Consider the following 23,138-nt stretch of genomic DNA (forward strand, 5'->3'; position numbering starts at 1 on the left):
ATGCTCTGTACGATGGTCACTAGTAAAGCTGAATGTATCCATTTACTCAGAAATTCAGTGCCTCTATCCCTCCATAAACATGTACCAAGGACATGTATGAAAAGGTGTGGCGGCGCTCCTATATCATTACCCACCCATCTGACGAGCGTCTGATTATTGGTGGCAACGTTAAACTTGATCAAATCAATAGAGCAGCCATGACACACTGAACTTTAATCTACAAGGGCAAGCATCTTATTTTGTCTGTGCCCTCATCTCATATTCTCTATGCCCTCCGGGCTTCAATGTACAGAATGTAATTCCTTCAGACGTGTTACATTACGTACTTCTATCCAGACAAAGGACATGTCTGGCTCATACATCTCATCAAACATGACTGCCCTCCTACACTATTAACTTGAAAAACAATCGTCATCCTCAGTCAGTCGGTTGATATAGTTTCCATTTACTCATTATTTTCTCACCTATCACATTCGATTCTGAAGCTCAATACCACTACATTTTCCTGTTCTTGCTTGTTTTCTTTTCCTACGAGTTGCGACTGGGACGACTTTTAACAAAAAAGTCCAGGCTTACAGTAGAAATGGAAACCAGGTCTTTATAGCAGATTGCACTTTGACACCCACAGTGGCGCTTTTCAACAGATTATTGCTCCTTGCGTGCCACTATGTAGACATGTCACTACATGAGTTTGGCATGATTCACCCAGGACTACGGAAGACAGCCCATACCCAAAATCATCCACAATATCACAGTGTGCTATCCCAGACATCTCATTCAAACTGTGACATTCTACATTACATCTCTCCATGCAATATCACATTAAGTGTGCTTGAATTAAGATTACATGAAGAGAAAATAAGCAACTTACGATTAGCCTCATGTGTATCACTGAGAGAAGAGAATCTTCACATTATACAGATGAATAAAAACCTATTGATAACTTTACACTTGCACAGTCAAAAGTTAGGCCAGATCATTTGTGTACAGTCATAAGTGGCACATGAAGGGTCTGCTTTAAAATGGTGAAGTAGAAAGAAAGAAATGTTTGAATGAGAACTTCACACATTAATAGTAACGTGACCTACAAACCTGTGCACTACAAGAATAATGTGCCTTGCTTCGACACCCCGCCAGATGGACAATGCAGTGTGGTATCTCAAAAACATTCTAAACAATACTTTCTATCATTTTAAAGAGTCCTTATATCAACCAGAAGAGCCTGCAGATGTCGTAGCATGGAGAGTGGTATCAAAATTAAGTTTGTACACAAACTGGTGAAGTGTACAGCAAGATAGCAAAAGGGCTATTTAAGTACTTAACTGGGTGCCTTAAAGGAACAAGAGGAAACATCTACCTTACTCATCAGGTGTAAAAATCCTCCATAAAAAAAAGGGGGGGGGGGAATTATTCCAAGCAACAACTTCCACCTTAAAATTATGAATACCAGTATGTGATTGGAACCATTCCAACAGACCAGGTGTTGCAATGTTTTTCACATGTCTGATGACTGCACCACACGTAGCAGCAGCAACTTTGAAAAACAAAGACGGCAAGATCGTGATAACCTACAGATGTGCCCCCTCAGGCCAATACAACTTGTGGCGGGTGGCGCTTTGTTCTTCTTCTTCTTTTACACACAAGATTCTAGCATGATTAAACAAGGGGTAAGCAAAGCTGCATATTGTCAATGTCCAAACACATTCTCTCATGTCTGTTTACCTATACATGCTTTTGATGGTTGACCAACAACAACAACATAAAAAAAAGACAATGGTCTCTATGGTTCTAAAGTGCTGAAGGCCTCTTCCAAAAAGCCTGCAGATTCCTGCTTCAAAAACTTTCCCCAACTACAGTGATTCAAGAAAATATGATTGGGACCAAACTTGAAATCACTGGAGAGTAATAATACCAGACAAAAAGAAAAAGAAGAGAGAGAGAGAGTGACAAAAAAAAAATAATGATAATAAATCATATACTATTTCAATTAAAAGATCTATTCAGGACATTGATATACAGACATGATATACCAAATATGATGTCTACAATACATCCACTAGAAAGTCAAACACAGAGATAATTAGAGTAGTGTTTGTGGCACTGCTGAAGTTAACACATACACATCTAACTCCCAGCTTCTGCAAGAAATGCATGCTTTCTACCCTACTTGCGTTATCACGTTCACAAATACAAAGAACACTAGTAACCGGTAGCACAAGCTCCAATGAATGGCTCTAGAACAATGCTAATTGGTGAAAAGCTTTATCAGAAAGAGAAATACATGTATGAGCGAAAACCGCTCCTTAAATTCATTACTGGCAAAAGCTTTCAAATTTTTAAATGTCACCTCTAAATTGCCAAATAATGCATGCCAAAGCATCAAGAAACTATGAACTCATTAAAAAAGTAAGAAATCATGGGAAACTGATGCAACATCAGCAGGAAGGGGGGAAGAGAAATGACTCTAATAATCATACAGCAATCAACCCTTGCAAGTTATCATGCAATTGGTAAATAGTGTCCTGGCATTCAGAGAACAAACATGATCTTGATGCCAAATTTCTAAACTCTTACTCTCGCAATGTAACGTGGACATGCAAACAAAAAGCTTAGCCTTCATAAATGTACTATAAGTATTTGTGATGATATCAGGATTAAATTGTCAGTTCAAGTGGTTGTTGCTATCAAATTTTTTTTTTCCAGTGATTTTTTTTTTCCTCTGATAAACATCATACCACTTTCACAAAATCTTTTGTTGCTCTTTTCCCTCCTGCTTTTCTTTTCTTGCAATATTTTCTACAATGCCACATGGTTTTCATAGTGTCCTCTGACCAGTCTTCTGGCAAAACATATAGGAATGATGGACTTCTTCAATACAACATCAAATCAATCTGCCAAAAGTCTGCTCCACTAAACTCTAACTTTCTTATAAAATAAGCATTCCATCATATCAGTTTTATGTATATGACACAACAGCATACAATATGGGAATTAAAATATTCATAATTATATATATACAAAAATAGCCAAATATTCCCTTTTTGTCTGTGAAACCTCCATACATTTCTCACTCCTGCCTAATCCTGAAAACAGATTTATCAAAGTAACATTAAATGCAAAATTGAGGAAAATGTGTAAACACAAATTTTTGATGCAAAACAAATAAAATGTACAACACAACATTCAGAAATGTCTAACAGTCACATAATTTCACAAATAATATTGGTTGTTTTTTTTTTCTTGTTTCTTATTTGTTTGGCAGTGCCTCTTCAATATTACAAAGTTCTTCCATTTTTCACAAAACAATTCCAACAGCATTTAATCGACAATACTGCACTAGAAATAAATAAAACCAACAATTTTTTTTTTTTCTTCACGGCAAGAAATGTGAATTGGCTTGGGGAGCACAAAAATGAAGCACTACAAAAGATGTGTTAAGTTCACTGATAGAAGGCTTTGAGTCTGGGGCTTCAACATTACGATATCTCTTGCAAACCGTATGTTGGATTATTAGCAGTCACTTTACTACTTTCACACTAATCCAGATAAAGAAACTGTGTGCATTACCTACGGGTTCTCCCCCCCCCCCCCCCCCCCCCCCCCCCCCCCCCCCACTACTACTACTTAATATGATGATACATTCTGAATGCCACGAAGGCCACAAGAATGTGTATGTGATGTTACAGTGTTTCCATAGCAACTCAACTCTCGATTCCTCAGCAGTATCAATTGCCCACATTGACACATACCAGTACATTGTGAATTGTGAGGATCATGAGAGCATGAAGTAACATTAAATATCTTGTTACTTTCTTTTATTTTCTCCTAAGCTTTCAAGAGATTTAGAAAAAGGGGTCCAATGAGAAAGAATCTTCACAAACTTCAGGCAAATTCTACTCCTCTTATCTTGTACAGGCCATTTTTCTTATAACATCACTTCTTTGCACTCTGTGCTACCGTTGTGGGTGCAGTGGTGGTGAAACTTGGTTTCCAATCCATAATGCACTTGACTGCTTTTACTTCTGAAATGTGGTCGCCAAATAACGACAGTGCTGGACAGTGCTGTTTAATAAAACATCTCAGCTTTCTAAATCGATGCATGCTCAATCATGCTCACAATTAATGTCATCAAAGAGTTGCCCTGCAAGCTGTTGTTGTTAGACAATCATCTCTGAATCTGGCCCATTTTCCCAGCTTGCACTGTATGCCATTGATTGAGGAACATGTCTTGACTTTTGTCATTACATCACACTAATTGCACATAAGCTTACAAAAAAAAAGAAGAAAAAAATAAAGGAAAAAAGAATCACTGGCTCCACAAATGCTAGAACGGACAAAAGATACTATCACTACGTAATGCCACGGGGAGGAAAGGAGAAAACTAAACTGAATGCATAAAGACAGCAGACAGATCTTCACATCAGGTCACTATGATTTGTGCATCTCATCAGCACTCTTGGCACCGAGCCATGGTGTGAGGGCTTGATATGATGTCTCAAGACGTGCCACCAGAAAGGTATCACCTGGATTTTATGTACTGACTGAAACTTGTGTCTGAGGTCCCGTCTACTTCTTGGTACATTTCTGAATTGCATACACACACACACACACACGCATCGAGATCTCATTACGAGACTACGACAACGACAGAGTCCCGCTTAACGAGGCTTAATGGTGGAGTAAGGGCCTCTCATCACAGAGGAAAAGGAGAACAATGATGGCTTCAACAATCTTCACTTCTTAATCAATGGCCAAAAATTAAAAAAAAAAATTACACACTCATGATAGTAGTTTCACAATGCTTGGCCATGCAATACATTGTGTGCTCATGACGTGAAGTGAGGTTTACACACATACACACACACACACTCACATACACGGGTGTACCAAGTCTGTGACACACAGATTTTGAACAGAGAGGTGTGGCTCGACGTACACGGTACTCTTGTCTACAGCGACTTCTAAGGCTGCACATGAAAGGTGGGGGCGCTGTACAGTGAGGGCTTACAAATAATTGTAAGTTTCTGAAATATTAGCTTCTGACTTATAATTGATAGCAATCTCATTGTCATATACAAGTTCTTAACCCTTTCGCATCTGACCCATCTGTGGCCACCCTAACATGAGTGTGCAATTATGAGTCTGTGCACAAATACCTGTTGCTAGTTTGTGTGTGTGTGTGTGTGCGTAATGCATGTTTCTTTGCCTGCATCATAGCATATCTACAGCACTCTCACGTGCAACTTAAAATCTCCAGAAATACAAGATCGGTATATCCAGACCCATGCAAACATAATGTGAAGACAGCTGCATCCTTCGAAAGAGGCTCAGAATGCAAGAAATCTCTAGGTGCCATTAAAGGGTGGGTATATTGGCTTCATAGTCTTCCGGTGTGGGAGATATTGACTGAACCTAAATACAATCAGTCAACAATAATACATATTGCATGAGGGGTTTCACATTTTGTTTCTTCATGATCAAATGGCGGTAGAATTTTTTGTAACCATTCGAGGACACTATTTTACTTGTAAACAAAACAGAGGAAAAAAAAATTATATACCGCGCTACCAAAAAAAAAAAAAACAAAGCCTGATAATATACTTTAAATATTAACTACGTGTCGCTAATGAGATCTGCTAAGGGAAATTCATGATGTCGTGAATATTGGCAAGTCCGTGAATGTACAGTGTGGCACATATAAAGGGCCAGGCGACGTCACAGAACATGACCTAAATCACTTCTGTGAGGCTGTACATGCTCATATTTGGGACTGGAAGATGAGGAAATGACCACAAACATGGTGTCACCTTGTTCGCATCACTTTGTCTTTTACCGAGAAATGCGCTGGGAAAGGTCATATCAAATTCTCATTTACACACGCCCCAGTCCTACAGCCACTATTAGACACACGAAGCAACGACACATGGTACAGACGGAAAACTTGCATCCTGACGGCGGCTGTTGCGTGAAGTCGGTAAGTGCCTCTCGTAGCATCACATCATTCACCCATCAATCGTTTCTGCCATATGTTACAATGGGGAAGGGGCGTGGTGTCCAACATCACGTAAAGCTTGATCTACAGTGAGTTACATGCATTTTCTTCTTTGCATTTCAATAGATAGTTGATATTCTTCTGCTGTTTTTTGTTGTTTTTTTTCCTTCTTTTGTCTTCTTCTTCTCCTTTCTCCCATGCAGGTGCTATGTCCTAGACAGTGGTCTGCACAGCTGGCGTGGAGTCTGGGGGAGGGGGGTCGAGGCCCATCGTTGAGCAGATCCAGCCGGCAAAGTCCACCTTGGCTTCCTCCGACATCTTGGCAAACTTGTGTTTCTGTTGCACCGCAAATGAGAAATCCAAAGTGAAAAGAAATAGTCACTGTGTGATGGGCATGCAATGCACACTAAAGCATGATTCAATTCAATTTTATTGTCCGTTTCTGGAAATTTGTTTTGTTTGCATGCAAACCCATTACATCGATACATTATACATATACAAAGCACACGTAAACATAGATACATAGACATGATAGACATACAAGAGATATATAGCAATACAATATCACTATCTTTGTCGAAATAGATAACATTAAAGAAGTATTAATCTGTATGAGTCAACATTGTATTGGATGTGGTGTGCATGATATATACGGGTGTATAAATATGTGTCAATTAATAATAACAGCACGGTCGACAGCGTGATCTTTAAAAGTGTATTCAGATCGCGTGAACTCCCGACTATCAGATGTACCGTTCCCACACGCTGCATATAATCTTCGTTTTCGGTAAGTGAATTGTGTATGTCAATATCGATAACATAGCTATGAAGTCTCATTAATGGAGATTGTCTTTAATGAGTTTAAAGTCTGGTGGCCCCTGGCTGTGGGCCCCTGGCCATGGACCCTTGGCCTCCTGGGCCCCCGGCCTCGGGGCCCCGACTTAGGCCCCTGGCCTTGGGTCCGGCCTTGGGCCCAGCCATTGGCCCTAAGCCCTACTGTACATTGTATGTGTAACCAAACTTGTCTGTACCTGGTACCTTTCATTATTTGTGATTATTGATATTAGTCCCTAGAGTGGCTTGCCTCTCCATATTTACTTAAAGATTAAAACTGAACGAGCAAAACATGTGCAAAACCTTCACTGAAGAAAGAAACATAAAAAAGTTTAAAAGTTTTATATGTTCCATGACATTGATCACAATCATATTATATTCACGGACATTAGGTCATGTGCTCTCTGACCAGAAAAAAGCTTTGATGCATAAAAAATATGCTTCCAAAAGATAGATAAATAAATAAATAGATACAGAATACTGAGTGATATCATTTACCTCAGAGTATTGTTGAGTTTTTGTGGGGATGGGGTTATCAGTAGCAAAAAGTGCTAACCCAAAGATATATGTATGATTGTTATGCCGTCATATTTCTTGTCATTGTCATTTCTTCTACAAACCACAGGCAGAGCAGATAGCGCTATGAGGTATTATATTCCACATACTAAGAATCTTGCTATAGGATTGGTCAAGAGCTGATCACGTGATAAAGCATAGTTTTGCCCATCATATCACCTGAGAAGAACTAGGTCACTTGATAGTACACAGTGCAATGCACTTTCCCTTCAGTGTCGCGCGGCACGCACAGCAAATTCGTTGTTTTGTCATCTATAAAGACAGCTGTTTGTTTTGCTGATCTCTGGCAGTCCATACAGTCTTAACGCGTGATGAGTACGCGCGAAATAAAAGTGCGTTGCACTGTGGACTATCATTTAACCAGACAGTCACTTGATAGTACACAGTGCAACGCACTTTCACTTCAGTGCAGTGCGGCGCGCGCAGCAAATTCATCGTTTTGTCATCTACGCGCACACGTAGCCTAAGCCCTAAGGATATAATACCTAAAGACAGCTAAAACGGTTTCAGATGTGGAGTAAAATGGGAATATCTAGGACCCTAGATGTGGAATATAAAGCAAATAATCAACTTTTAGTTTCAGGCAATGAGACAAACTATCACTTCCTCGGCGATCTGAATGTGTACGCTATCTTTCCTCAGCTGCGCTTCGGAAAGATAGCTACATCCAGATCGCCTCGGAAGTGATAGTTTGTCCCATCACCTTCACCAACGTTGATTATTTGCTTACCATCAGATTAATGCTTTCTGTTTGGCTATATTCTGTGCATTTTTTAAATTTAACTTGAACGTGGATGGGAGCTCCACTGAACTCTATTGTTCCTCACTACAGTTAACAGGAAGCACTCTATTCACACATCTTAACAATTACACACATGGAAATGTTCATGTTTTCAGTCTCGTCTTGAAATGTGTGTATCTGTACGAGTTTTCTGTACTGGTTCATTTTCTAAGAAGCAATGAATATCATCTGAGTCATATATAAATACACCTGTAAGCCTTGCATTTCGCACAGATAAGGCCAGTCACCTATTCTAAGCTGGATAAAAGATACAATATGTTCAGTTTTTTTTTATCTGCCTGCACTTAAACATACAACACATGTTCAGAGACGGCCAGTTTGAAACGGCAATCTTACCCGTAGATTCTTGAGATCAGCTCTCTCACCAGGATTCTTTATGAGACTGCAAAGCAAGAACAAAGTTTAAAAAAGCAATGAATACTAATTAACCCTTTGTGAGCTTTGGCACAGGAAACCCCATAGCACTGTACACACTGTCACAGAAATCACAAAAGTCTAAGTCAAGATTAATCCCCTTATGGACCACCACTTCAAACATCTATAGACATTCTGTGCACACAGGCCTTCAGTGGTAATTATAGAGTTAAACTGCTACTAGAGCTATATTACATTACTCCTCATGTAGCTTGCCTATCCGAGTTTGCAAGCACAGACCCTTGTTGGTCGTACAGGAGTCTGCGCCAAGACTACTACATGCACCACTGGCACTGCAGCCTCTCCCAACAAGACTACAATACAGGGCCTATGGGACAGTGCCAGTGGTGCGAGTAGAAGTCTTGGCGCAGACTTACGACCAACAAGGGTTTGTGCCTACAAACTAACCCTACCCCTCCTGTTGGGAGGGAGGTGACACACATTGAAACAAAGCTCATCTCCTTCAGTTCTGGCTTCCCTCTCACCCCTTCAAACCCATTGAGTACTGTCATGCAGCGTGACGTCAGAGCACACTGCTCGGGTTACAAGCTTACACAGGACCCTTCAGGTTAGGTTACCACTGTGGCATGCAGTAATTGGCAACCGGGGAAAAATAAAAAAGAGTGGCAGTACATAACATGATGTGCACATTGTACTTCATGAGCTCTGGTAGCAAGACAGACGTGACATCTTGATCTGCCAAAAGCCTTTCATTTCATAATGGGGAGCTGGTTGTGTCATTTCAATCATACTGACAAGTGTCCTTAACCTTCTTTTGGAATAATGTTTGCCAGTGACTCATACTTTGCCCCTCTTATTGCAGCATCAGCCGAGGATCCCTAAGTATGATCATTTTCTCAAAAAATTCCCCAGTACTCTGCAACTTTTAAAGAAATATTTCAGTGCTCCTATCTAATCAAGTGAAAACCCCATCGGTGATGATCATTTAGCCCAATTAAACAGCATCACTGTCCATTTGCTGGAAGTTGTAATCTTAGCCTTGAAAGAAGTTGAGCCTATACCTCAAAATGCTATCAACATTGTCCACAGGCATGTAACCCCCGGCAAAAAAGATTTCAATTTTAAAAGAAGATTTAGACACTATGAACAACTTACCATTGGTCAACGAAGTCTACAAACTCAGCAGAAAATACCCTGCTGGGTAACCTGGGTGGTTGCTGTGCAAATTGAAAGAGAGAGAGAGAGAAAAAAAAAACCAGAAATGGTGAGAAAATAATTCTCAAATTAGCCAGCATGGCCTGTTGTTATCATTACCTACATCCAGCTACTACGATTGTCATATTGACTTTTTATTTCATGTTGGCTAAAAGCTGTGTAAAGGTTTCTATAGACAGGAAAAAAACAAACACACAAAATGAGAGAAAGGACATTTAACTTCATTTATAACTCCTGTATCACTTCACAACAGCACAGACGACACCAGCAGAGTTGAGAAAGAGAGGTTTGCCAGAACACCATGTTACCCCAAACCTCTCTACCTCATTTACATCACAATGCACTCTTTCATACAATACCAGCAGAATTGTATTATTGTATGAATTGCATTGGGAAGGAATTCCTTAACTGCAAGTATTAAAAGATTCATTATAAGTAGTGATTTCTGTAATTTTTCAGTGAATATACTCATAACACCTTGTCCCACATACTCACATTTATGTTAGTAATTCTTGGTGTACATGGTCTCCAGCATGCTGATCTTTTTATCTACTGTAAAAGTGGATATTTTCGCGCGACTAATTTTTCGCGCTTGGCCGGGTAAGAAGAGTTTCGCATGTTTTTAATTCCGCGGAATCAAGACATCATGCACAGGACCATATGCCAAGCAAAATTATTCGCGCGCTTTTATTTTCGCGCTAATTTCTGGTTGCGTGAAATGCGCGAAAATTTCAACACCGCGAAAATTTCCACTTTTACAGTACTTTTCTTCTTTTTTTCTTCAAATTTTGTCCATTTTTCCTCCACTTTTCCTAGACTATATACAATTTGATGAATTCAAATAGCTACAGATTGGCATTTTAGAAAACAAAGGACATTATTACCAAAAAAGAAAAAAAGAAAAAAAAAGAGAGAAACAACCTGCTGGTACAAATATACATTCACAACAACATGGTGAAAATACTAAACATGCCAGATATGTGACATTTTCTTGGAACAGCAACTTTTGAATTCTCACAAGGTACACAGTTATCTGCCTTGCAGTTTAATATCATTTGATCTGATTTCCCTTTTCTTCTGCATTTGAAAGTATGTATGGACCTTAAGTCCTCTTTGCTCAAAAAATATTCCTTGACCTTGATTACTGACATTTCACCCCTGTCATTTCAGGCAAGTACCTAATCATTTATTTCTAATCTTCTCACCAGATATTACCTAGGGCATTCCTAGCTGCAGATATGGCTGAAAATTATTTCTGCAACAGACATGTGTGGTTTATACAATGTTGGAAAAACAGTACTTTCCATGAAACCTGGAATATCTTTGGCAAAACAAGTACAGAATACTGACAAAAAAAGTATCAGTTGGCATCTCTGTAATTTCTACCATATCCCCCAATTTACATCACCACTGGCTACTGGCCATTCCTAGCTGGAGCTATGGCTGGAAATGACGTTCTTTTTTTTTGTGCTAAAGTACAGTGATCTTTGATCTCGACCTTTTGCCACCATTAGATTCATGCAATTAATTGTCTATGTTGTATTCTGTCTATGCTGTTGTATGCATAACTGTGAATGACATGCAATCCACTGCATCCAGACTGTTACACAGTGGCAAAAATTACAAGTCCATTGAAGGTGGTAAATTGCCAATGCACATTCCCTCTTGACTCAGGAGTACGCACCTCTTCTACGATGTAGTTGAGTAATTCGAAGATCGCCATTGGCCTGGGAGAGTCTGAGAACACGCCACCGACCCCTGGAAAGGAAGAGGTGAAGTCGTCATATGAGATGACAAAACTACAATGCTAATGTATCCAAAACACAACCTACCAACAATCATAACCACAGACAACCCTTACACAAATTAACCTTACACCTGGTGATCTCAAATGTTCGGCCCAATGTTTATTCTTTAGTTTTAGATTGCTGCCATGCATGATGTGTGGTTCCTCTTTTCCACCTTCTTGTTAAGTTTTTTTTTTTTTTTTTTTCCCAGCAGCAGAAGACAGAGAGGCAAAAGGAATGCTATGAACCCCACTTTCATACTCATTTTGGGCAACTCAAAATCACTGCTGGGCTACTAAAAAATAGGGACATACAGTATGTCTATTTTACTCCTTGCATGCTTGCCAAGTTCTTTCTTTCTTTCATTCATTCATTCATTCATTCATTCATTCATTCATTCATTCATTCATTCATTCATTCATTCATTCATTCATTCATTCATTCATTCATTCATTCATTCATTCATTCATTCATTCATTCATTCATTCATTCATTCATTCATCTTTATTGGTCTATGTCAGACATAGGCAAATAAGAAAAAAAGGAAAAGTTTCATCTGTATCTTATTTTGAAATCATAACAAGGAGTGGAATGTATTGTAAGAAGAAGGGGATTATTAGCTACTAACATCTGCCTATGGCCGCTGGACATTCATGAAATTTTAACATATTACCATTGTGAGGATATTAGCTATTTTTCAAGACTTTGCATATTTGGCTATTGGCAGTGGATCACTTTTTCATGAAATTCAGACATGTCAGTGAAGTCATGATGATGAAAGTTTTATACCTGTGACACAACAGAAATCTTCTGAGAAATACATGTACCATCCATCCCCCCCCCCCCCCCATCTTAAAAATGAGTTGTGATAACCCTCACCACTGATGGGTCTCGTTCCAACCCGGCCCCCGGACTGACTGGTTTTCCTGCTCTTGCCCTCTCCTGCCTGCAGCTCGTAGCCGAAGAGGGTTGCTAGCGTGGCCTCGTCCGGTGCTGGGATGGGATATCTGCCGATGGCCATCTCCACTAACGATAGGCCCAGACTCCAGATGTCTGACAGTACTGTGTAGTGTGTGCCTTGCAACCGCTCCGGCTGCACAGGGGGAGCAAAGCATGGATAATGCAGTCCATCAATAGTCATATGATATAAATCAAAAGTAAATTTGCCATCTTGTTCACATGTATCAATACACATAATCTCTGTTTGTATACACTTTCTAGAGGCAGCACATGCAGCAACTAATAATATACAAATAATGAATGTTTATGAGTGCAATGGACCGAATATTTCATGAGGTGAAAGATGAAATGATCCATTCAACGAGGCGCAGCCGAGTTGAATGGATCAAACATTTCATCTTTCACCGAATGAAATATTCTGTCCATTGCACGAATGAAAAACATTTATTATTTGTTTTATATAACGCCTAAAATAGATCATTGTCACTTGATGTTTTCTTAATTTAGAAACAAGAGAAAATCTGAGATCGCGAGAGTGCTCACTGAGCGCTTGACGCTATATAGCGCGCTGTCGCATACACACACTGCAAACGCAAGCGTTTTACACGTGTAGTGTGCAGGGCTCTCAGCGAGCGTGCAATGGAGCAAATCGTATGGATCCAAAATTGCATGGTAAATGGAGCCACAATTGCACGGATGATGACGTCATAGTGAAATGGGCTGAATGATCAATGTCAAACAACCAATCAAATGACAAGGATCTCTTCAGGCGTTATATAATAGCAAATATACACCTTGGAGCAAGCTCCAATGGGTCATAGCATGAAATTAAGATCCTTCAAGGCAATGATATCAACAATGCCCTGAAAAGCAGTTCATATCTGTATCATACTAGTTGGGTTTACCAGGGAGGTGAGACCTCCCTGGGTTTACTCACATCTACATGTACATACATTTCAAATGTTACAATACCACCTTCAAATAGGCTGTGGTGTCCCCAAGCTGCAGCTCCTCTCAGGCTAACAATGATTCTCTCTGACTAACAACGATTCTTTCCAACGAGCCCACACACCTTTCACACGGGCCACAGCTCCTGATGACATACATCACTGACTGGCCTTGTCACTTACATTTGTACCATATTATTATTAGCCCTGTTGCCCCATATTATTATTAGCCCTGTTGCCCCAATACTTGCCCTTTTGCTTTCGAGCCCAGCCCTGCCATCTTCCTCACTTGCCCTGGTACCTCCACAACAAGCATGGGTGCCTCACCAGTTCAGACAGGTACCTCATTGACTGGCTTTTCAGCCATTCCCACTTAAAAACCCTAGTACCTCTGCTGTAAGCTAAGATGCCTCACTGACTGACACTTGGTACTCCACTGACTGGCCATGCTATCTTGTGACTTGTTTGACCCTATGCCATCCTTGACCGGCCAAAGCACAACCCTGACCACTACCCACGCTTCCAACTACATGCTGTATCACCCACATAGCTAGCACTCATTCTCGACCACTGGCCCCTGCTACCTCTCCAGGACCAAGATATTACTGAACTTGCCTATGTGGGTCTCCCCATGGTCCTTAGAATGATGTTGTCCTTTCTCAATATTCTGTAGAACTTCCTTTCATAGTCGAGTAAAATCCTACCTTCCTCTAGAGGCCCCCTTCACTGGCCTAGCTATTACACTTCTGTCGGCAACCTTATACATACAAATTGACTGCTCCTAAAGCCACTAAAATGTTCACAATGTATTTTGGTCCTGTTTAGCACACTACTTACCGACATGTATGACCTTGTTCCTACAAACGAGTTTGCCATTGAGTCGATGAGTTGACCGCTCACACCGAAATCGCACAGCTTAATTTCTCCTCTAGAGTTGACTAAGATGTTGGAGGGTTTGACATCTGGATGAGATAGGAAAACAGAGATAACAAAAAACATAAGAAAACATGCACATAATGCTTTATGACATTCATGACTTGAAGAAAGAGTAGCACAACCTGCGAAAAGAGATGAGATATGCACACAATTAAAAATTGTCATGCAACCAGTAGCCTTTACATGGGTCATCTGTTCCCAATCGATGCTGCCATCAGATCTGACTTCCAGTCAAGATTTGAATTAAGTCATCTGTAATTAGAAACTACGAACTTGCTTTGGCATTTTGCGTCTTTTGTGTTTTAACACTAAACAAATCTTGCACAAGCTAACCACACTTTCATCAAACCCATCAACCATCCGATATTTAATTTATCTCATTAAATAAGATTCTTTTGTATTGAATATATCCATGTACACTGTATCATCGGTCTGTTTACCACCTGGTTACTTTGTCATTTACGTCATACTGCTGTTGTTGACATTTATTACGAAATAAATGCAGGAAAGTATCTGCACACAAACAAAACAGAAGTACCATTTGCAGATTACACTGTTACATTTCAGCATGAACTATAAATGCTGGTACACAAAGTGTTTTTCTTTGTGATGCTTGTGGTACCTTATCTGCCCCTCTATCCCTGTTCATAATAATGTACTGTTTTTTCTCAAACATATACGATTTTCAGAGTATTAACAGATTAGAAAGAACAGTTTTACATCAAGTTATGAATGACGTCATTATTACTCAACATTCCATTGGTGGATATGAAGTTCACAACATTGAAACTGCCACCAAAGATGCGTAACACATCAATGTTGGGGTGTTTAATCGGACACATATGAAATAGATGATATGAAATGTAACATAAAGAAATGAAAAAAAGGTTGAATAAACATGTGCTATAATCGATCCAATCATGATGCGCTGTATACACAACAGAATCCCATCAAAACTTCACGATGCAGAAAAACTGGCTTGTTATCATCATCCCATACAAAAATTGGGGGGGGGGGGAGGAGCGGGGCAGTATCAATGCTGAACAATCTTCGACATCCATGTCATATGGTTCCACACACAACCAGGGCCCTGTTTCATAAAGCTGTTCGTAAAGTTACACATGATTTTATGAACGACTGGAATACAAAGTGCCAATATGTGTGCCCATAATTTTTTTTTCTTACGTTTCAACAAAGAACAACCGTATGTCAAAATTTCATTTACATTGGGGTAAAATACATTCTGAACTACAAACAAGTGTTAAAATGTAAGAATAATCATTATCATTTGCAAATTTCAATGTTAGCTATTGAAATTAACAATGATTAGGAAACCGATTTGGCTTGCCAGATTTAAGTCGTTTGTAGAGTTGTGCGTAACTTTACGAACAGTCTTATAATACCCGGGCCCAGGACATATTCCCCACTAATATACTGGGTTAAGGCATCTCCATTTTAAATACCACAGATTGCGTAGATATAGATACTCTCTTTAAAATCCCTTAAAAATTTCATCCTTCGTTTTCTCGTACACAATAGAACAGATCAGGATATATTCCCTGCTAATATTCTGGGTTGAGGAATCTCCATTTACCACAGATTGCATAGATATTGGAGACTCTCTTTAAAACCTGCTTTAAAATTTCATCCTTCGTTTCCTTGTATACACAATAGAACAGATCACGTCACAGTCAGATGCAACAAAAGTAAATGATTTTCCTCCATAATCTCTTATATCATAAAGACTGAAGACTTCTGTAGATCCATTCGAAGGACATATCAATACATGTACTTGAGATGATGGGTTGGGGATGAAAGTAAGTAAGGCCATTTGTGCACTACCTGGTATCTACAAGACTATCCTTGAGCATGAAGAAAAAAAGAAAGTTGTCAAAGAAAGATTAAAAAAAAGACATGTCGCATACAATTTTATTTGATATAAACCTGACTGTTTTCAGCTGAATGAGCAATCAAGATTTTTATAAAGCTGATTACCTTGTAATTCTGATGCTTTAAGGTAATTACCTGCCCTTCATTTTCCTGGAAGACCGCAAGATGTTATATAGTTATGATGTCAAAATCATTCCAAAATTTATTGGTGGAATATTGGTGGTAGGGAGGTAGGGTTTCACTCGATCATAATTTTTAGTGCTGTGGAGTAATGAAGGAACAAAGAGACACTCACCTTCACTCCTACGATTCTCACTTTTTGAGGAGGCATACATGGCATGCAGCATATTTAAATAAAATTGAGCATGAAGAAATTTCCTTTCTACGGATGAATCATGTATGGTAAGTATGATCTCATGGCTACCATACAAGTATCTTGGGTGGGGTGAATATGATGTCTGCATCTTTTTTTTTTTTATGCACAGGCTTTTGTGCCCTTTTTCACATCACTTCATGTGCCAGTTGGCAGAGATGCCAGTGGCTGATTGTAGATAACCCAGATCCTGCGGAAAAATGTCTGCAAAATAGGCCGCCAATGAAAAGATTGTGGTCAGGTTAAAGGGACTGCATTGAAGGAAGGGGAAGGGGTTTCACTTTCACCAATCCCATTTGCGGCCTTCATTTTTCTTCTTCCACGAGTCAATAATCTACTTAATCTGAGCACACATGGGAAATAGTGGAATTATGTTGGAGAGATCTGCATGTCTCTAACTCTACCGCATCTATTTTAGCTAAATATCATGTGGGCTTGATTTCTTTTAATGCTTGGATAAGAGAGCCATTCTCCGAATGATGGACTAGAATTTTAAGACAACTTGTATTGATTTCTGTTTATATTGCACATTCATATCAATGCCACTTGTTTTCCCTTGCATGCTCTAACAACTCTTGTGCATAATAGGCCTTATATTGCCTATGTCATTCCCTTTCACTACATGTATATAACATGTCAAACACAAATACATCAATCATTAACTTGTTCTAGTACCTTAATGATTTTTTTTTACAACATATCTTTTCTAACTAAATATTTTTCCCATTTCATATTGACTAAGAACCAGAATGAAGTCCACACAGGCCAAATCAAGTGTCCAAGCTTATAGCTTGCTTTTTTCTCTCTCTCGTCTCCTTGAAACTGCCCATTTCCTTGATCTTCAACTCTCTCTCTCCCTCTATTAACGAACGAACACACAGTCTCACACACAAATACACTCCTACACAAACCCCGCACCAATGTACAGGTTGTATAGGTGTCTTCAGTGACAATTCCTGCTGCTTTAATTCAGTTAGACTTCATACAGTGCACATACATGTATTCACTGACATTGAGGGCAAATGAAGGGAGGCCAAGAGTAGACCATTGAGTACCATACAAGACACCCATTCTGAAGGACACTTCCGCACATGCATGCAATTCATTGAATCAATTCTTCCTCTACTTCCTGTACCTAGTTGATGCCAGAACATAGTGGAAGAAGTCATCCCTTCCCCTCCCCCCCCCCCCCCCCCACCTCTTCCTTGTTCACCAGCTTCCATTAAACTTGATTTCATGGAAATGGATATTGGTGCGAGAAAATCATAGCGAAGGTCATGCTTCCGTGAAATATACCATCAACACATAAGCTTTTGTCATCCAGGATGTTCAGACTGATGGCTAAACAGTATGCACATTATCATATTTAAAGCTTGCTTTTTAGAGTATAGGCCTACTACTATTACTAGGAACTACTAATAATGGACTACAGACATCTTAGATCCTATTGGTGATTTATGTTCACAAAGAAATCTGATAACAATATCTGGATTGGACAAACAGACAGCCAAACCGAAAACATAATTCCATCGACAACCCTGGGGGTGGGGATTATAGGAACATACATGATGATACAAGTGCATACCACATTAGCAAGCAACCTGAGACACAAGCTGACTTTGAATGCTGCAAAATCGTTTCATGCATATATCCTTCCTAAAGGAGACAATCTGCTCCATGTGAGAATGTCATGGATAATTTACCGCTCCTAATTTGTGGAAACTCTGAACACGTTACAGTTTCAGTTACTCTCGGAACTTTTTTTTTTCACATTACACTTGCCATGAACAACCGCCTTCATATCAGGTGAGTCAAAAGCGCGCCACCTGGGACTACCTGTACTAAAGATTAACAATTAAAACTGAAAGCAAGCCTTAGATGATATGCCCTATATACAATAAGAAAGACCGCTGAGCAACTCGCATGGCTCCCAAATAGCTCAACACATGAGTCACATTGTCTCTGACAGTGCCGACAATCTATGGTCACAGGATTCTTAGTGTGGAAACATTGAAAATGGACCAATTCAACTGCAGTGACTCACATGTCTATTGTGTGACCCGAAGAGAGTGGGCTGGCTCCACTTTCAGAGAAAACTTAAAGAGCATTTTCTTGTGGAACACACACTCTCACGACAAGCTGGGTGGATCTGGGAAAATATTTCATATGGGCAGCACACCTACTCACTTCGGGTACCTTTTTTTCTCTTTTTTAAAAGTCAATTTTGAGAAGAGAAGAGTGCTAATATTGAAACTTGAAAGAACACAGTTTGCATTCTAAATATAGATGAAATGAGATGTAAAAGGCCCCACCTTCTCCCCCCCCCCAAAAAAAAAAAAAAAAAAAAAATCTGTGATGGAGTGGTAATCACAAAGTTTATTAATGAAGATTTAGATGATAATTCACAACTTCTGTTAGTGTTACAGACATGGTATTGTATCGACATTTAAATATGAATTGAACTCTCATTCAATGCTTATACCTTCTTCTTGCATTATGTATTGAAGGTGTGATCTACTGCAACAAGACCTTTTTCAGAGTTGTTATTACAACATGTACTGCCTTGAAGAAAACATTGTTATGCATTTTTTTTTTTAAAGGGGACTATTTTCTCATCATATACCAGTAGTATAGACACACAAAAAAGGAAAACAAATGTGATATTAATAATCATGTCTGAAAATGAACAATCTTACTTAAATACCAGTTATCTTCTCCTAAAGACCTGCTATAGTTTTGATATTCCATCTAAACCTTGTTTTGAATAGGCAGGTATGAACACCATCCCATCAATGATTTTGCCCTTGTGTTTTATCAAGTACTCTATCACCAATTCATTATGGAACAAACATGAATATTTGCTTTTTCTCTAGAACTGGCCCCTAATCATGTAGGCCCTACTAGCCAAACTCACATATTTTGACTAATCTGCCAGAGCAGTCTTTTTTCTTTACAGCAGGAGCAGCTCCTTGACCCACAAAAGAGCCATGCCTCTCATTCACAAACCCAGTGCGTGCCAAGGCACTTACATATGTTGTACCTTAACTTGCTGGACTTCTTCATCACCATTCAGTAATTTGTCCAGACTTGACCTTATGGTATATCACATTCACAAGGTTCCATGACATTTCCTCCTGCGACAATTGCTCCCATGAAATATCTGCACGCTAAGCCAAATATACATTCCACCCACAAAACATAAACCAAACCCTAATGCCAATCCTCACATCAAACTTACAACCCTAACCCTAACCACACATCCTTGGAGAAAATAAGACTGGAGCATTTTTAGAAGTGTAAAACAATAATTCTTCAACACTGCCAAATCTTGATCATTTGCAAAACTGCATGCGTATGCCTTCTGCTCAATACTTTGGCCAAATCCCCAGAGGAAACAGTTACCATAAAAAGAAGATGAATGTCACAGACATAAAGATACTGAAAACAGAAAGTTTAAATGTCATCAGAATAAAGGTTGGAATGCACTGCCTGTCCTCCCACACAGTATTGGTCTAAAAACCCATGCCATCCCGCCTTTTGGTTGAATAAGACACCTGCATCCCAATATAGTTCTGCATCAACACCTTTAATTACTCTAGTCTGAATTCGGGCTAGAGAGGAAACATTTGGCTTTGAAGCAAGTAAATGTGATCTGGGAATTTGTTGAATTTCGAGATTCCCATGGGGGGGGGGGGGGGGGGGGGGAAATGCACGTTTCTTTTAGCCCAAATGTCAACGTTGGGAGGAAGGAAGGGAGTTGTGGCAGACACAACAGTCCACGCCCACAAGATCACAGCACACGCCGGCTTCAAGAAACCCCTGTCTGTCTTGGGCGGGGTACAGCCGCTTTACATGGAAACCTTCATCCTACAAGCATATTTCATACCGCCCACTGATTGCACTCTTGAAAGCAAGTTGCTTTCACTTTTATTCTTCCCCCTCTCAAAGGATAAAAACTGTGTGTGTGTAAATGGAACAATTCATACCGCAAATATGCAGGGGTCAAGATGGACTAAGGCTGCATCATAGAGGGAGGTTATACACATAATTCACACCCCTACTCCCACTGGTGGAATCACATTCAATTTGCACACACCCTATTGCATATTTTCGCTCAACAACAGAAAAGGTAAAATACACACACAACAATTCCAAATGAACAATTTCACAAATTAAACCAGCCAAAAAGAGACTCATTATTGAGAAAAACCAGTAATTTCGATAGGAAGTGATGAAAAAAAAACCAAACTATATGTTTGATATTCAGTCAACAGTCTTAGTTGACTAAGATCTATGTGAACAAGGCAGGGTGAACAAGCGAATCACAGGACTCTTGAATCCAGCCAAAAGTTAGGTGTTTTTTTTTCTTTTTCTTTTTTTTTGACCCCCTCCCCAAGACTGGTAAGAAACAGCAAAGAGATTTGCTAGAAACTCTTCAAGAAAAAAAAGAAGAGGAAAATTAAGAACCAAACATGAATATAATTGAGAAGATTGGTTACATAGTACAACACAGTTACACCACAGTTACAAATGTACACCAAGCTTTATCAATCAAAAAAGCTCTGAAGTGGAACTTGCAGTGAAGTTGAAAAACAGTGCTGTCAGATGGCTATATCAAATAATTCAGACTTCAAACTTAGAAATGCCACACACACCCTTTGCAGTCAAAGATCTCTTCTTGTCAACGTATTTCTTTTTTGGGGAGTGGATGGAAAAAAACACAAAACAAAGGGGTCAGTCATTCTCTCCACCAAGTGGTGACAGGAATGATAACACTCACATTTATTTTGATTTCATAACCACTTGACCAAAAAGTTCCAGCTAAATGATAAAAGTTCTTTAGAATCACTCTGAAATGCATCATTAGCTGGGACACAACTAGGGAGACTACAAATCTGTTTATCATAATATCCTCTTGTTTTTTGTATTACTTTTTTTTTTGCTATTGTCTTGCACTGTATGGGCATGATGTGCATCATGTATACATTTGAGGTATAGGCCCTATAATTAATGTATGTGTACATACATTTCATGTATGTTTAGTATGTGACACACACATCTTAAATAAATGTGTGTTTATATAATCTATTAATGGTCTTTCAAAATGATCTTTCAAAACCAGATTTTTAATCACAGCTCTGTTGTAAAGATACAAATATTTTCTGATGTCATTATCATCCTCAATGATGAAAAAAGTAGCCTGTTTGCATTTATCACCATAGATTATCCAGGGCTGCACACTAACCCATTTTTTCTACTGGTCCAACCTGTCCGTCGGACCAGTAGGTACCCAGTGTTTCCATGTTTTACTGGTCCATTCCTGAAAAAGTTACTGGTCCGACAGTGATTTTTACTGGTCAGGGACTGTCAGACCAGTGCCAGTGTGCAGTGTTGTATTATCATTATAATCATTATAAATTTTTGAATGGTATGCTGTATCTTCATTTACATGTATTCAATAAAAATCATTCTTTGCAGTTTGATATACAGAGATATATACTTGCATGTTGTAATGTATGGAATGAGACAATCTATGATGGAATCTAATCTATACAGAATAATGTAATAATGTATCATTTCAGGATGCTTAATTTCTATGAAGAGAGCTCAATTCAAATTGTAAAAACAGATATTGAAGCATCACACATTTCACTACATGTGTCAGTATACTTTTCTCCTAGTTCTTCATTTCTAACACAAAATCCCTTCAGCCATATTATCTCTGTAGATAAATTACTCATATTAATAACCTCAAAAACTGAATTGAACCATAAGATCCTTCCTCAGCATAAAATGTTTGATGCACTCTCGATTAAAAGATCTTACTTTGTGAAAATATGAAGGTTTCGCTTTGATGTCACATCTGACTTCAACTACCAGTAATCTTCTTATGAATCACTCCATGTATCTGAATCTTATAAGAATAAATCTGAAAAAAGGAAAATCTCAAGATAAAGCTCTTTAATCCCAAGCACAAATCCCATGTAACAATTACACTGTAACCACCTATCTCTGTGAGTCCCTGTCAGGACTGAAGTGGCGCATGCTTCCATTTCATCGTTTGCAGTACGACTCTGGAACAACATCACGTTCATGAATATGGCGAGTACGAAGATTGACAGGCTCAATTGCACCTTTCAACCAGACAATGTGGCACTCAGCGGTTCCTTGTCCCGGTGTCTGCCCAACTTGGACCTCCTGTCCAAGTGTAAACACAGCCATTGGCACTCCATATATGGCCAGCATGGAGAGGACTAAAGCGTGATTTCTCAGAAGCTGAAATGTCAAGAACTGAGGTATAAGGTAGAGGACTACGAGAAATCATTTTCACAGGATTTCCCACCACTATCCCCCCCCCCCCTGCCCTTTGAAGCTCTGCCATATAAATTTGGTTCAATGACAAACATACTCATTCAGTCAGTAACAGTAACATGTAACCTCCTGAATTACA

The 23,138-nt window shown here is 39.2% G+C and overlaps 1 protein-coding gene across 1 annotated transcript in view; it reads right to left on the reverse strand.

Moving 5' to 3' along the window:
* Nucleotides 1–3,631: 3,631 nt before the first annotated feature.
* Nucleotides 3,632–23,138, reverse strand: part of LOC139724526 (dual specificity mitogen-activated protein kinase kinase 1-like) — a 39,252-nt gene continuing 19,745 nt past the window's right edge. The window contains exons 3-8 of the mRNA XM_071635660.1: nt 14,326–14,450; nt 12,461–12,674; nt 11,479–11,552; nt 9,735–9,796; nt 8,541–8,586; nt 3,632–6,328 (exon numbers count right to left, since the gene is read on the reverse strand). Of these exons, the coding sequence (XP_071491761.1) occupies nt 6,206–6,328; nt 8,541–8,586; nt 9,735–9,796; nt 11,479–11,552; nt 12,461–12,674; nt 14,326–14,450 (644 nt within the window). The 3' untranslated portion in view covers nt 3,632–6,205. The remainder of the gene's footprint in view (nt 6,329–8,540; nt 8,587–9,734; nt 9,797–11,478; nt 11,553–12,460; nt 12,675–14,325; nt 14,451–23,138) is intronic.

Source organism: Diadema antillarum, unplaced genomic scaffold (genome assembly GCF_040938485.1).
Source record: "Diadema antillarum isolate AM-2024a unplaced genomic scaffold, OU_Dant_1.0 scf00000219, whole genome shotgun sequence".
In the NCBI taxonomy this organism is placed as follows: domain Eukaryota; kingdom Metazoa; phylum Echinodermata; class Echinoidea; order Diadematoida; family Diadematidae; genus Diadema; species Diadema antillarum.